The sequence below is a fragment of the Nomascus leucogenys genome, chromosome 6 (assembly GCF_006542625.1).
Source record: "Nomascus leucogenys isolate Asia chromosome 6, Asia_NLE_v1, whole genome shotgun sequence".
Classification (NCBI taxonomy): domain Eukaryota; kingdom Metazoa; phylum Chordata; class Mammalia; order Primates; family Hylobatidae; genus Nomascus; species Nomascus leucogenys.
In genome coordinates this window covers 90,328,742-90,344,208 of record NC_044386.1, presented here as the reverse complement: position 1 = coordinate 90,344,208, position 15,467 = coordinate 90,328,742, and the positions used below count along the sequence as shown (strand labels likewise).

The 15,467-nt window shown below is 35.8% G+C and overlaps 1 protein-coding gene across 7 annotated transcripts in view; it reads right to left on the bottom strand.

The window, feature by feature from the left end:
* Window positions 1–15,467, bottom strand: part of LRRC49 (leucine rich repeat containing 49) — a 163,851-nt gene that overhangs the window by 58,530 nt on the left and 89,854 nt on the right. For all 7 annotated transcript variants that reach the window (XM_030814676.1, XM_030814678.1, XM_030814675.1 and 4 more), the window contains 2 exons: window positions 5,797–5,880; window positions 1,725–1,888 (listed from right to left, as the gene is read on the bottom strand). In XM_030814676.1, the coding sequence (XP_030670536.1) occupies window positions 1,725–1,888; window positions 5,797–5,880 (248 nt within the window). The remainder of the gene's footprint in view (window positions 1–1,724; window positions 1,889–5,796; window positions 5,881–15,467) is intronic.

Sequence of the window (15,467 nt, the reverse complement as noted above, 5' to 3'; positions counted from 1 at the left end):
CTGAAAACCATGGCACGAGAACTATGTGATGAATGCACAAGCTTCAGCAGCCGATTCGATCAACTGGAAGAAAGGGTATCAGTGATTGAATTTTTATTCTTGCTTTATTTTTGTAGCTGAAAGAGCTGACGAGGTCTACATGTGGATCCCAAGTGAGCTGAAGGAAATACACTGATATAAGTTAATTCTATAACTAAAATTTAAAAAGCATATTTGCCTAAATATATGTTAGACTCTAACTCCAGACAATTTCCAAAACATTATTCTCATGTCACTCAAATTACTTCCTTTACTATATATTTTTTGCATATGAAAGGCTTAAAGAATTCCAGCTAAAAACCTGAAGTAAAAGCTGTATTATATTTAGTTTTAAAAGGTGTTTCAGAGTTTAGTTAAGGTAATAAGACACATATGCTTCATCAAATTAAACAAAATTAAAATGTATTCTATCTTTGATTTTTAGGCTTTATTTTAAAATTATGTAAATATAGTCAGCCCTCAGTATCAGTGGGTTCTGCAACCTTAGATTAAACCAAATGGATCAAAAATATCCGAAAAAAATTCCACAAAGTTCCAAAAGCAAAACTTGAACTCGCCACATGCTGAGTACTATACCAAATCCACGCAAATGGAGTGATGTGTAGGCACTGTATTAAATACTATTTAAGTAACCCAGAGATGATTTCAAGTATATGGCAGGAAGAGTATAGGTTATATGCAAATACTATCCCATTTTATATAAGGGAATTGAGAATCTGCAGATTTGGGTATCTGCAGGGGTCCTGGAACCAATCCCCTGTGGATACTGAGGGAAAGCTGTACAAATATATATTTAAATTATACATGCACTATAAAGATATAGATGCTTTATGTCCCTCTGAATTTACTTGATTCCAATATGCTTTTCTGAGAAGAGAAACATGTGGAGTCTAGATAATGCACTCAGCATTGCTCATAAACCTAGGGATATATTATCATGTGATAAATGTATCATAGAAGAAAAGAGGTTGTGAGCCACTGGAATAGACAGATAGTATAGATCACAGCTGGAGTAACTTTCAGATTATATGCCCAATTGCTTACTACTAGTAGTTAAAGAGTAAGGTTTTGTGCTGGCTGCTGAGGACACAGCAGGAGTTAAGTCAATCAAGCAGGATTCCTTTCCTCATGAAGCTTACATTCTAATGGGGAAGACACACATGAAACAACTATCTACCAACTTGGAGTTAGGGAAGGCTTTTTTGGAAGATGTGAAGTTTAAACTTCAGACCTCTATGGGTTTGCTGAAGTTAGCTAGGGCAGGATCAGAGAAATAGTGCAGGGAAGTGATTGGTGTCAGGGCAGAAAAACACTATTCCTATAAGAAAGGTTCTGAAGTAGGAAGTAACTGAACTGAAAGACAGACAGTGATGCTGCAATAACAGAAGAACATGGTTGATGGCATGAGATAAAAGAGATGAAGTGGGCAAAAGACATCATAGACTATATTAAGCAATCTAGACTCTTCCCTATAAAAAATATGAAATGCCCTGTGAAGCATGTTTTAATTCAGAGAATGTTATAGTAAGATTTACATTTTCAACTTTTCCATCTTAATTTCTAATTTCAGCAAGTTTACTTAAGAAAATTCTTTTAAAATAATTATATGTAAAATGGTTTCTAATTCCCACTCCAAATTCAATTATCTAAAGATGCTCGTATCTTGAAAAAATACCATTGCATACCCTGTTTCCTCTGGGAATGCAGAGAGGGTGCTTCCATCAATCTGACAGGGGTCCTGAGGAGAGTCAGAATCTTTTCTATCTTCATTTGTAGCAATATTGGCTACTCGTTGTTGTTGCAAGTCCCACTGTCGAGCTACGTTGTTAATTGTTAACCGTTTCTTCTCCTATGAAAAAGTTAATTGTGACAAAAGTTATATAATGCAATTTTTGTAGCAGAAGTGACATCTAAGGGGCATATTGTTTGCACCTTCTTATAATACTTTTAAAAGGAGCCTGTTCCTTATAAGTAGATACCCAATACATTCTAAAACAAGATTCAAGAGGCCTGTATTTACTCTCTGCATCCAAAATCTCAATAATTATCTAACACTCTAAAGGAAAAAAATATGCAAACAATTATTGCTCTTTATGAACTTAATTTTATTAAAAATAAATATACAACTAACTAGATTAAAAATTCAAAATCTGAAATTTTAATTTCACATAAATTTTTACATACTTAATGTTATCTAAAGTTTTAAACAGAAATTTATATGCCTCTAACACAGTAAGAAAAAACTAATGAAATTTTAGTTTTTCTACTCAATAATTAAGACTGGTAAAGTGAAATAATCTTGGAGGGGGGAAGGGAAGGAGTTGATCAATGTTCCAGGTTTCTCAGAATAAATTATAATGTCTGAAATTTAAAAATTATTCTCTAGACTATTAAAAGAAATTGTACTAGGTTGAAATGTCTCTAGATAACTAGTACCATTCCAGATGAGTAGGAAAGAAATTAATTCATTATAAGCAATGGATGCCTTAAGGTAGTGGTTCTCAAATTTCAGGGTGCCTCAAATCACCTGGAGCTTACAACAGATGGCTGATTTAGAGTTGTTGGAGTAGGGTTTGAGAATTTGAATTTCTAACAAGCTCCTAAGTATTCTAATATTGCTAGTTCATGGACCTCACTTTGAGAACCACTGACTTTCAGCATTGGAGCTCAGTCCTCTCATAGAAATCCAGTTGTGAAAAAGCAGATGTAGACTACTGAAAGAAATTGTGCTCAATTGAAATGTTTCTATTCAATTTATATATATTAATAGAAAAAAAAATCCCTATTCTGGTAAAGTTGCCATTATCAAAAGATAATATTTAATTACAGCTTGTCAATTAGATCAGAATGCTGAAAATAGACACTTTCCTTTTCCTGTTTACTAAGACTACAATCCTGCATTGAAAAATCAGCTGAGTGTGATACTGACCCCTCTTCACCTGCTGGCCCTGGAGCCACAGAAGGCTAGTAGGAAGATTCTCTGTCCACTCCTTCAGTACATGTAGAATAATTCTTTTTAGTTGTACCTCTTTGCATATGTTTGCATAATTTTTGGTTATCTAAGATTTTAGCACATATGCATGGCATTAGATAGGAATAAAAAGTGATATGGCTTGCTTAATTAAAACTAAAGTTTTAAAAGTTCTATTTCTATTTTAAACATGTTTTCTGGGGCAGTGCAGTGGTGCATACTTGAAATCTGAACTACTTTGGAGGCTAATGCAAGAGGACTGCTTGAACCCAGGAGTTGAAGGCTGTAGTGTGCTACAGTCACACCTGTAAACTGCATTCCAGCCTGGGCAACACAGCAAGACCCCATCTCTAAAAAAAATGTTTTGGGCCTGGCTTTCTTTTTTTCTGTTGTTTGGTGTTTCAAATTTGTGTGTACAATCCAGTAGGTTATATTTAATATGTATATACTTTGGAGACTTTCTGACATTCTGTGTATGTGCTCCTTATATAAAGCAAGTAGAAATCTGCAATTCCTATTGTAAAAACATTTTTTCTCCATTCTATAATAAAAATGCTTCTTACCTTAAGGAATTCTATGTAAGTTACTTGCTGATGACTATGTCAATCCAATTTTTAATCTAAGCACCTGTTTTATTTTTTTTTTACTCAGTATCAAGGCCACTTTGAAAGCGGCCAGGGCAGTGAGTTAATGGGTGATGGTTCTCATGTTGGCTTCATGCATTTGGATTTCTGGTTGGCAGGGGTAGGCGAAAGAAACACTCAGAATGAGATAGATATAGCAGTGCTTAGAAAAAGGGCATAAAATATCTTTAGACCACTGAGTATGTTAACAAATTTATAACAAGATAATCTTTGAAAATGCAAACGTTTTCCTATATTAGTGCCAAAGTTAAGCTTCTTTAATTTGGGTTATTAAAATCAGATCATTACCAGGTTGACAAAGAGAATGATTAATTTTACGGGGGCCAGGAAAAGGGAAGACATATTTTAAGACAGGAGTATAGCCTGTCTTAATGTCAGGTGGGGATTAATGGCTGGCCAGGAGGACACATAAGGGCTCTGGGCATCTGTGGAGGAAAAAAAAAAAAAAAAAAGAAAAAGCAAAAGAAAGGTTAGAGAATGCTAGAGATTCTGCAAGGCATAATGGGGTATCCAAAGTAAAGTGTAAAGATCACAGAGGCATTTGGGATATCAGCGACAATTATGTTTCTAATAGCTAGGTGCCAATAAATGGCCAAGTCTGTGCTAAAGTGATAAATATTTTAGAAGGTGCCAAATTCCAATTTCTGCCATTTGAGTCTACTTTTCATGGTCCAGGCAAAACCACACCAGTATATGCCATAAGTTTCACTTTCCTTCACTTCTAAGGTTACAAGGAAAATAAAAAAATAGAAAAGCAACAAGGCAGAAGACAGTTATCTATACACTCTTCCTGTACCCAACCCATCCCATTTTCTTTTTTTTTATTTTTTAGCATTCTTTTTTTTTTTTAAAATTATACTTTAAGTTCTGGGATACATGTGCAGAACATGCAGGTTTGTTACATAGGTATACATGTGCCGTGGTGGTTTGCTGTACCCATCAACCTGTCATCTACATTAGGTATTTCTCCTAATGCTATCCATCCCCTAGCCCCCCTACCCTCCAACAGGCCCCAGTGTGTGATGTTCCCCTCCCTGTGTCCATTGTTCAACTCCCACTTATGAATGAGAACATGCAGTGTTTGGTTTTCTGTTCCTGTGTTAGTTTGCTGAGAATGTCCATCCCATTTTCTTAATGATCAATATGTAGAGTTGCATGAGCAACCCTCAGCAAATGCTGAGGGTCTGTTGTATCATGATTCCAAATCTGAGCTAGGGCTAGAACCTGGGTCTCTTGATTCCCCATGCTTTTCCTCTTACTAAAAATAAAAATACGAAGTAAACTTCGTAACTAAAGAGTCCTATTTAGTGACATTTTGTTTTGTCTCACTATTTTTTCCAGGCTGGACTTAATTCCTGGACTCAAGTAATCCTCTGCCTTAGCCTCCCAAGTAGTTAAGACTTCAGCTACATACCACCTTGCCTGGCTAGTCATTTTTTTGAATTCTGAGTGCCACTTTAATTTTAAAAAGAAAAGCATCTATATAGAACATGAATGAGTAATGATAATCAGAGTGATGTCCTTAATTTTAGAACATAGCATGATGCATATTATGAACTATAAACTTAAAGCTGTCTTTACTTATACTTTGCAATGTTAATATAAAATATTTAAAAGAGTATTTTAAGGAAATTAATATCTGCTAAATCATTTAAAACCAGTTTAAAACAAATTTTCATTCCTAAGTTCCACAAAATCTTTATCACTTCTATATCATAAACTTTTTAAATTTAAAAAGCTATCATTAAAAAAACACGTAGCAAAGCTCATTAAAATATATCAGTAAAGATGACAGTCAATTATAGTATGTTCCAAAATGAAGTGAATAGGCCATGGGATACACAAGATGATGCACTGGTATGAAATAAAAGTGTTATAACTTCAATTATATTTATTTTCCATCTCTTCCTTTTAAACTAGCCTTTGCATTTATTTTATAATGTATATCACATTTTATTTCTTAAGTACAGGTTTATTTATAGATAATAACTTGTAAAAGTTTTAGGGGTGCGTACATTCTGTTGATAGGAATAAAAAACTTACAAAGTTTAGAAGCCACTTTTCCAGTAGACTAGCTAGCTGGCTTTGGGGTATGTGTGTCTACATGTGCACACACATCCATGTAGACATCAGAGAAAATACCTTAAGCAAAGATTGTTTATGACTTTCCCGCTTCTTCTCTTCCTCTTTTTTGGCTAAAACAGATGCCATACGCCTTTCTTCTTCCTAAAAGACATTTTCCAAAAAGTATTATGAAGAGTTTAACCATTTTTTAATGCTAAATATTATTGGTCCTATTAAGTACAGTTTTCTTCTTGAGAGGCATAGTATTTACTAGCAGAAAATATACTCTCAAAGAAAAAGTACGTTTCTCTTTATTTTCTTCTTTCCTCCTAATGCTAAAAATCTGTGCATTCTTAACACTATTCCCAACTCTGGAGGTGACGTGAACCTAGCTCATACAAGAAAGAAAAAAGAACGAGAAGAAAAGGAGAAGTATGTTTGCATCATTTTCCTTTTATACTCTGTGCAGCATGGTTCCACATAAGTTTAAACTTTCTATCATCAAGGTAAGAAGGATAAAAGTGATACATCTAACAATGTTGACTGGATCTGTGATAGAAAATTAGAACTTTTTCATGAAAAAACAAGGGTAAATATCTTTTAAAACTCCAATTATATTAATAAATTATTCCCCATTAATATAATTACTTTTGGTTTGTTTTTAAGTTGTGTTGCCCAGTCTCATTTTTTAAATTCTAAAAGCATGATGACCGTAGTTAATAATCCTGTATTGTAATCTTGGCATTTGCTAAGAGAATAGACCTTATATGTTTTAACTACAAAAAAAAAAAGATAATTAGATGAAGTGATAGAAATGTTAACTAACTTGATTGTGGCAATCATTTTATAATATATATCAAATCGCCACACTGTACACCTTAATTTTATATAGTTTTGTCAATCATACCTCAGCAAAGCTGGAAAAAGTAGAAATGACAAAATAACATCATAGACAGTTTAGAAAAATATTTAAAAATCAGTCATAATCCCAAACACCTAACTCAAATCTTACAATTTCTGTGTATCAGTTTATAATACTCGCTATGAGCAATTTTTTTAAAGGTTATAATCTATATACACAATCTGGACCATTTTTCCCCCGAAGACTGTCAGATTTTAATAAATTATAACCATGTAACTTTTAATTTTCATTACCAAAAGATTTGTAGATACTCAAAATGATATGATAATTTGAGAAAACAATTTATTCATAAAAGACAAGCTTGAAAACATCTTCAGAGATAGGAAACCATAACAAGTAACTTAGCAGATTTGAAGAATAACTCTTTTAGAAACAAAAAATTATAAGAATTGAAATTTAAAATTCAACAAAGGGAGATTTAATAGCAGATTATACACAGCTGAAGAGAGAATCAGTCAACTGGAAAATAGAGGATGAGAATGTTTTCTATATGTTTTAGTATCACCCTACATACTTCTCTATCATAGCACTTAACCTGTTTCATTTTAGTTATTTCTGGTGCTATCCCTCTTGCCTCCCACGCCATAAAATAAGCTCTATGAATGTATGAACCATGTCTGTTCAGTAATTTATTAAAACTGAAACTGCTATATCAAATGGTAGACATATTTCTATCCTTTTGATATGTCTGCAAACTGCCCTCCATAAATGCAGTTCTAATTTATACTCCTACCAGATTTCAACATTTGATTTAAAACCTGATGGTTATTCATAAAAGCTGTTCACCAAATATTCTTGTGTCTTCGCATATCCAAGACACATTGTGAGATAGCACTTCTAGCCCCCTTGAGGTTAGATGTGGCCATGTGACTTGCTTTGGTCAATGTCATATGGACAGAAGTGACATGTATTTACTTCTGGTTGGAAACTTTCAAGAAAGACAATGTATGATACAACTATTCTCTCTCTCACCTTGCTACAGCACCTGCAAAACTCCACAGGTGGGTACTTTGAAAGCCTGAGTACTAGAATGAGGACAACACAGAGCAAAGATCCCAAATCACACATCATAGGCAGACAGGTATTAGAAGCCTGAAATAAACTTTGTTGTTTTAATTCACTGAAGTTAGAGAAGCTGTTACTGCAGCACAATCTAGCCTATGCTGACCAGTATATATATGTTATATTAGAATTAAAAAAGGTCAAAGAGACTATGAAAATGTGTTCTAGAGGATGGAACATTATACATGCTCCTGAAAACAAAGAAAAAACCTAGATTAAATAATTATATTTAAAAATGCACAAACAGAAACCAACACAGAGTTTAAAAAGAAAACTAAGAAAGCATATACTAGATAACTCTAATTTTAGAAATAAGAAAACAAATGCTCCAAGACATTAGTAACTTGTATGAGGTCACATAGCTAGTGACAAGGCCAGGATCAGGACCAGAAGCCATGGCCTGCTAGAAACAAAATTCATTTTTTTTATAATAAAGATGTATTTAAATTAATTTTACTGATTTTAGATAAAGAAGAGTTTAGAACTCAGAAGTGATCTGCCATATGATTTAGTTGTTTTAAAGGAAATGGAAATGTAATGTAATTTTAGTGAATTTAAAGTGTCTTTTACAATATGGAAAATAATAATAATAATAATAATTTTTTTTTAAGACAGAGTCTTGCGTCTTGCTTGTTGCCCAGGCTTGGAGTGCCGTGGTGCAACGTCGGCTCACTGCAACCTCCGCCTCCCGGGTTCAAGCAATTCTCATGTCTTAGCCTCTCAAGAAGCTTGGATTACAGGCATGTGCCACCATGCCAGGCTAATTTTTGTATTTTTAGTAGAGACAGGGTTTTACCATGTTGGCCAGGCTGGTCTCAAACTCCTAGCCTCATGTGATCTGTCCACTTTAGCCTCCCAAAGTGCTGCAATTACAGGCGTGAGCCACCAATGCCCAGCTGGAAAATAATTATTCTTAACTTTTAAAAACTAAATAGAGGTAATGAGGAGAAATAAACTAAATTAAAAATGCAGAACTTTGAATCCTAGCTTCACAAAATATCTGGTTTAATAATTCTGTTAAATTATTTTATTCAGTAAATACTGATTTGGTACCTACAGAGTACAATCTATTTCAGAATAAAGTGTTTAAAAGAGCAAAATACATTGATGTTCAATTGTTGACTCATCTATAAAATGTGAACTAGAAACAGATTGCTTTTTCAAAGAGCCAGTTTCAAACAGTACTGGAAACTGTATGGATCACGTACTACACATACTTATGAGATGATTTCATCAGATTTTTGAAAAGAATTTGAGCTTCTATTAAAGGCAGTAGGGCTTAAAAGGAAAGCTAAACCTTGGAAAACTGGATTTACACCAAATCAATTCAAATATTGAATGTTTTAAGGAATTTATGTATCTGAGAGCTATATTTCAGCCCAAATAATTACGGAGTAACTAAACTTAGAAATAAAAATAAACCTCGAATTGTGAAGATAAGTTATAAATCTGTTGGTAAGAAAGAAAAACTAAAATTCTGGCATCTTCTTGATAATAGTCCAATTTCTGGGACAAAAGCCATATCCTTTATATAGCAAAAAATAAAAATAAAAAAATTAAATAAGTGGGCGGGGGGATCTGGGATCTGGGATCTGGGACAAAAAACTACTTTTTTCCTCACTTCGTTTTGGCCATGAAGACACAATATAGAAATGATTTCAAGTCAATTAAGCCATGCAGTGATTTAATAGGTGTTTGATAACCTAGATTATACTTTGTTAGCAGATATTAAGGCCTAAAACAATGCATGTATTACACAAGAAAAAGACTGATCCAAAATAAATAATGGTAGTCCTAATATAGGCAGCAATTTATTTTATGAAATTTTAAAAATCAAATGGCAAGGTGTGTTTTAACCACATACTTTAGTTATAAACATTATTTTCTTTGAACATATAAAATATTAAAACAGACTTTAAAATCACAGGGATTTTTCCCTCAAAGAGATGGTCAATAATTTTTACTCAAACAATCACTTTTAGCAAACAAAACTGATTTTTTTGCAGGGTCACACCTAGTGTTAGAGTGAACATTAGAAGCCATGTCACCTGACTTCTGGTCCAGGGATATTAGCTGTTAAATACTGGGGAGGGAAATAGCCAGAACAGTGTAGGTTATGTTGCTGTAACAACTTCAAAACTTTCACTGGCTTATGATTTTTAAAAAGTTTATTTCTTGATCACGCAAAGAACACTGCTACTGTCTTCAATGTAGTGGCTAAGTATTCCTGAGTGCTATGATCTGATGGCATCCTCAACTTTATATAGGCTTCCACAGTGACTACCACATGGGAAGGAAGCATGAGAATCACGCTTTTAAATGCTTCTGCCTGGAAATGATATACATTATTTCTGCTCACATTTCATTGGCCAAACATCTTCCCACATGTCAAAAAGGAGGAGAACCAGAGAATATTGGTGAACATTAGTAATGTCTACCAAAACAGAAAACGTACACATGAGATGAGCTCCTTTTTTTTTAGGAGAGCAAATTGTAAACAAGTTCACACTAAGCCAATTAAATGTGAGCTGGAGGTGAAAACTTTAGACATTGTTTGTTTCTGAATTGTGTTGTTGTTTTGTTTTGAGACAGGGTCTCATTCTGTCCCCCAGGTTTGAGTGCAGTGGCGAGATCTTGGCTCACTGCAGCTTTGACCTCCTGGGTTCAAGCGATCCTCCTGCCTCAGTCCCCCAAGTCTCTGGGACTACAGGCGTGTGCCTCCACACTCAGCTAAATTTTTTGTATTTTTTGTAGAGACAGGGTTTTGCCATGTTGGCCAGGCTGGTCTCAAACTCCTGACTCAAGTGATCTGCCCACCTTGGCCTCCCAAAGTGCTAGGATTACAGGCATGAGCCACCACGCCCAGCCCTGTTTCAGAATTGTGAGAATACTGCCTGCATTCACAAAATACTGCCTTAGAAATAAAAAAGAAAATTCTGCCTCCCAGAATTTTCTATATAAGGGTCCTTGTTCTAGCCCCTCAACATATGTCTGTTCTTTCTGTTTTTGAATAGTTGTGAAAACAGTGGAAGATCACTGGGATATCTTCCTTATGTCTTCTCCTTTGTCAACTAATCACATCAGATTCTTTGGAAATGCTCTACTTTGTTGTCTGCCCTCTAAAACTAGTAATAGTTCAGGTGTAATCGGACCATTGTAGAAAAAAATGGGATGGGACTGTCTCCATTTTCTGAATTCTCTTTTTCTATAAATGAATATTGTTTTAAGCCATATTAACTTTTAATAATCACATCTCATAATTAATTGAACTTGAATTTAGCAATTCCAAGTCACTTTAACACATGCTGCTAAGTCTAATCTTGTATAATACTGAATTTGTGCTAAGAATTATTTGGCTTGATTGTTGTTATGGAATAAAGTCCAGGATTTTCAATTAATCTATTTCTTTTATGTTGTTAAATTCTGCTTACTTTTCTAGACTAGGCGTAAACAAACTTTTTCTGTAGAGGGTCAGATAGTATAGTAAATATTTTAGGCTTTGTGAGCTATATGTGATCTCTATCTCATATCCTTTTTTGTTGTTCTTTTTTTTTTTTACAATGCTTTGAAAATACAAAAACCATTATTAGCTTGAGAGCTATACAAAAAGCAGGCTGCCAGATGGATCTAGCCCATAGGCTGTAGTTTGCCAAACCCTGTTCTAGACTATGGAGGTACTTTTGGATTCTCATTTGATCAACCAATATATCAAGAATTCTAATTTCTCTAGTTTCTGTCATTCACATACTTCACCAGAATAACAAATATTTTCTTCCAGACATTAATAAAAATGTGAATAGAAGGGGCTGGAGGAAAAAAGCCTCATGGCATGCCAGTACAGATTTCTGTAAAGGCTGGCATTAATCTATTACTTCATATTCTGTAAGTATACTTGAATCAAAAATCTATATAACCATGTCATACAATTTACTCAAAATGATGCCATAAAAGACTTTATCAAATGCTTTGCTTAAATACCAAAACACCGTCTATAGCATTCCTCTAACAAGGTCTATTTGTAATTTCTAGGGCAGGGAACTAATTTTTTTCTGGCATGAATTGTTTTTTAGTGAGCTAATGCTGCCTCCTAGTGACCAATTCCTAAGTACTCACAAACCATCTTTTTATTTTATTTTATTTTATTTTTTATTTTTTTGAGACAGAGTCTCCTGTCGCCAGGCTGGAGTGCAGTGGCGCGATCTCGGCTCACTGCAACCTCCAACTCCCTGGTTCAAGTGATTCTTCTGCCTCAGCCTCCCGAGTAGCTGGGATTACAGGCACACACCACCATGCCCAGCTAATTTTTGTATTTTTAGTAGAGACGGGGTTTCACCATGTTGGCCAGGATGGTCTCAAACTCCTGACCTTGTGATCCACCCACCTTGACCTCCCAAAGTACTGGGATTACAGGAGTGAGCCACTGCGCTGGGCCACAAACCATCTTTTAATAATGCAATTTAAATTTATTTCAGAATCAATATCAAGTTGACTGTCACAATTTGTGGACTTTATATTTTTTACTTTTGAGATAAAAAAAAAAACAAACAGTGCCGCAAAGTCATTGTAGCCAGACTGCCTCTCTAGATTCCTCCTCTCTAAGCACAGCATCTCTGAAAGAAAGGCAGCAGCTCCACTCAGGGCTTATAGATAAAACTCCCATTTCCCTGGGACAGAGCACCTGGGGGAAGTGGCGGTTGTGGGCGCAGCTTCAGCAGACTTAAATGTTCCTGCCTGCCAGCTCTGAAGAGAGCAGGGGATCTCCCAGCAGAGTGCTCGAGCTCTGCTAAGGGACAGACTGCCTCCTAAAGTGGGTCCCTGACCTCCGTGCCTCCTGATGGGGAAACACCTCCCAGCAGGGGTTGACAGACACTTCATACAGGAGAGCTCTGACTGGCATCTGGCGGGTGCCCCTCTGGGACGAAGCTTCCAGAGGAAAGAGCAGGCAGCAATGTTTTGCTGTTCTGCAGCCTCCACTGGTGATACCCAGGCAAACAGGGTCTGGAGTGGACCCCCAGCAAACTCCAGCAGACCTGCAGAAGAGGGGCCTGACTGTTAGAAGGAAAACTAACAAACAGAAAGCAATAGCATCAACATCAACAAAAAGAACAACCACGCAAAAACTCCATCCAAAGGTCACCAACAGCAAAGACCAAAGGTAGATAAATCCACGAATATGAGGAAAAAACAGCAGAAAAAGGCTGAAAGTTCCAGAAACCAGAATGCCTCTTCTCCAAAGAATCACAATTCCTCACCAGCAAGGGAACAAAACTGGACGGAGAATGAGTTTGACGAATTGACAGAAGTAGGCTTCAGAATGTGGGTAGTAACAAACTCCTCCAGGCTAAAGGAGCATGTTCTAACCCAATGGAATGAAGCTAAGAACCTTGAAAAAAGGTTACAGGAACTGCTAACAAGAATAACCAGTTTAGAGAAGAACATAAATGACCTGATGGAGCTGAAAAACACAGCACAAGAATTTCGTGAAGCGTACACAAGTATCAATAGCTGAAATTGATAAAGCAGAAGAAAGGATATCAGAGATTGAAGATCAACTTAATGAAATGAAGCATGAAGACAAGATTAGAGAAAAAAGAATGAAAAGGAATGCACCAAGCAGCCAAGAAATATGGGACTATGTGAAAAGACCAAACCTACATTTGATTGCTGTACCTGAAAGTGACGGGGAGAATGGAAGCAAGTTGGAAAACACACTTCAGGATATTATCCAGGAGACTTCCCCAACCTAGCAAGACAGGCCAACATTCAAATTCAGGAAATACAGAGAACACCACAAAGATATTCCTCGAGAAAATCAACCTCAAGACACATAATCGTCAGATACACCAAGGCTGAACTGAAGGAAAAAATGTTAAGTGCAGCCAGAGAGAAAGGTGGCGTTATCTACAAAGGGGAGCCCATCAGACTAACATTGGATCTCTCTGCAGAAACCCTACAAGCCAGAAGAGAGTGGGGGCCAATATTCAACATTCTTAAAAAAAAGAATTTTCAACCCAGAATTTCATTTCCAGCCAAACTAAGCTTCATAAGTGAAGGAGAAATAAAATCCTTTACAGACAAGCAAATGTTGAGGTATTTTGTCACCACCAGGCCTGCCTTACAAGAGCTCCTGAAGAAAGCACTAAATATGGAAAGGAAAAAACAGTACCAGCCACTACAAAAACAAGCCAAAATGTAAAGACCATCAACACTATGAAGAAACTGCATCAACTAATGGGCAAAAAACACCAGCTAGCATCATAATTACAGGATCAATTTCACACATAACAATATTAACCTTAAATGTAAATGGGCTAAATGCCCCAATTAAAAGAAACAGACTGGCAAATTGGGTAAAAAGTCAAGACCCATTGGTGTGGTGTATTCGGGAGACCCATCTCACATGCAAAGACACACATAGGCTCAAAATAAAGCGATAGAGGAAGATTTACCAAGGAAATGGAAAGCAAAAAAAAAAAAAAAAAAAAAAAAAGGAGGGGTTGCAATCCTAGTCTCTGACAAAACAGACTTTAAACCAACAAAGATCAAAAAAGACAAAGAAGGGCATTGCATAATAATAAAGGGATCTAATGCAACAAGAAGAGCTAACCATCTAAATATATATGCACCCAATATAGGAGGACCCAGATTCATAAAACAACTTCTTAGAGATCCACAAGGAGACTTAGACTCCCACACAATAATAGTGGGAGATTTTAACACCCCACTGTCAATATTAGACCAATCAACAAGACAGAAAATTAACAAGGATATTCAGGACTTGAACTCAGCTCTGGACCATGTGGACCTAATAGACATCTACAGAACTCTCCACCCCATATCAACAGAATAAACATCTTCTCAGCACCACATCGTACTTATTCTAAAATTGACCACATAATTGGAAGTAAAACATTCCTCAGCAAATGCAAAAGAATGGAAATCATAACAAACAGTCTCTCAGACCACAGTGCAATCAAATTAGAACTCAGGATTAAGAAACGCACTCAAAACCACAAAACTACATGGAAACTGAACAACCTGCTCCTGAATGAATACTGGGTAAATAACGAATTTAAGGGAGAAATAAAGAAGTTCTTTGAAACCAATGAGAACAAAGACAACGTACCAGAATCTCTGGGTGCCAAAGCAGTGTTTAGAGGGAAATTTATAGCACTAAATGGCCACAGGAGAAAGTGGGAAAGATCTAAAATTGACATCCTAACATCACAATTGAAAGAATTAGAGAAGCAAGAGCAAACAAATTCAAAAGCTAGTAGAAGACAAGAAATAACTAAGATCAGAGCAGAACTGAAGGGGATAGAGAACGAACAACCCTTCAAAAAATCAATGAATCCAGGAGCTGGTTTTTTGAAAAGATCAACAAAATAGACCGCTAGCCAGACAAATAAAGAAGAAGAGAGAGAAGAATCAAATATACCAATAAAAAATGATAAAGGGGAGATCACCACTGATCCCACAGAAACACAAACTACCATCAGAGAATACTATAAACACCTCTATGCAAATAAACTAGAAAATTTAGAAGAAACAGATAAATTCCTGGACACATACACCCTCCCAAGACTAAACTACAAAGAAGTTGAATCCCTGAATAGACCAGTAACAAGTTCTGTAACTGAGACAGTAATTAATGGCCTACCAAACAAAAAAAGCCCAGGACCAGATGGATTCACAGCTGAATTCTACCAGAGGTACAAAGAGGAGCAGATACTATCCCTTCTGAAACTATTCCAATCAATAGAAA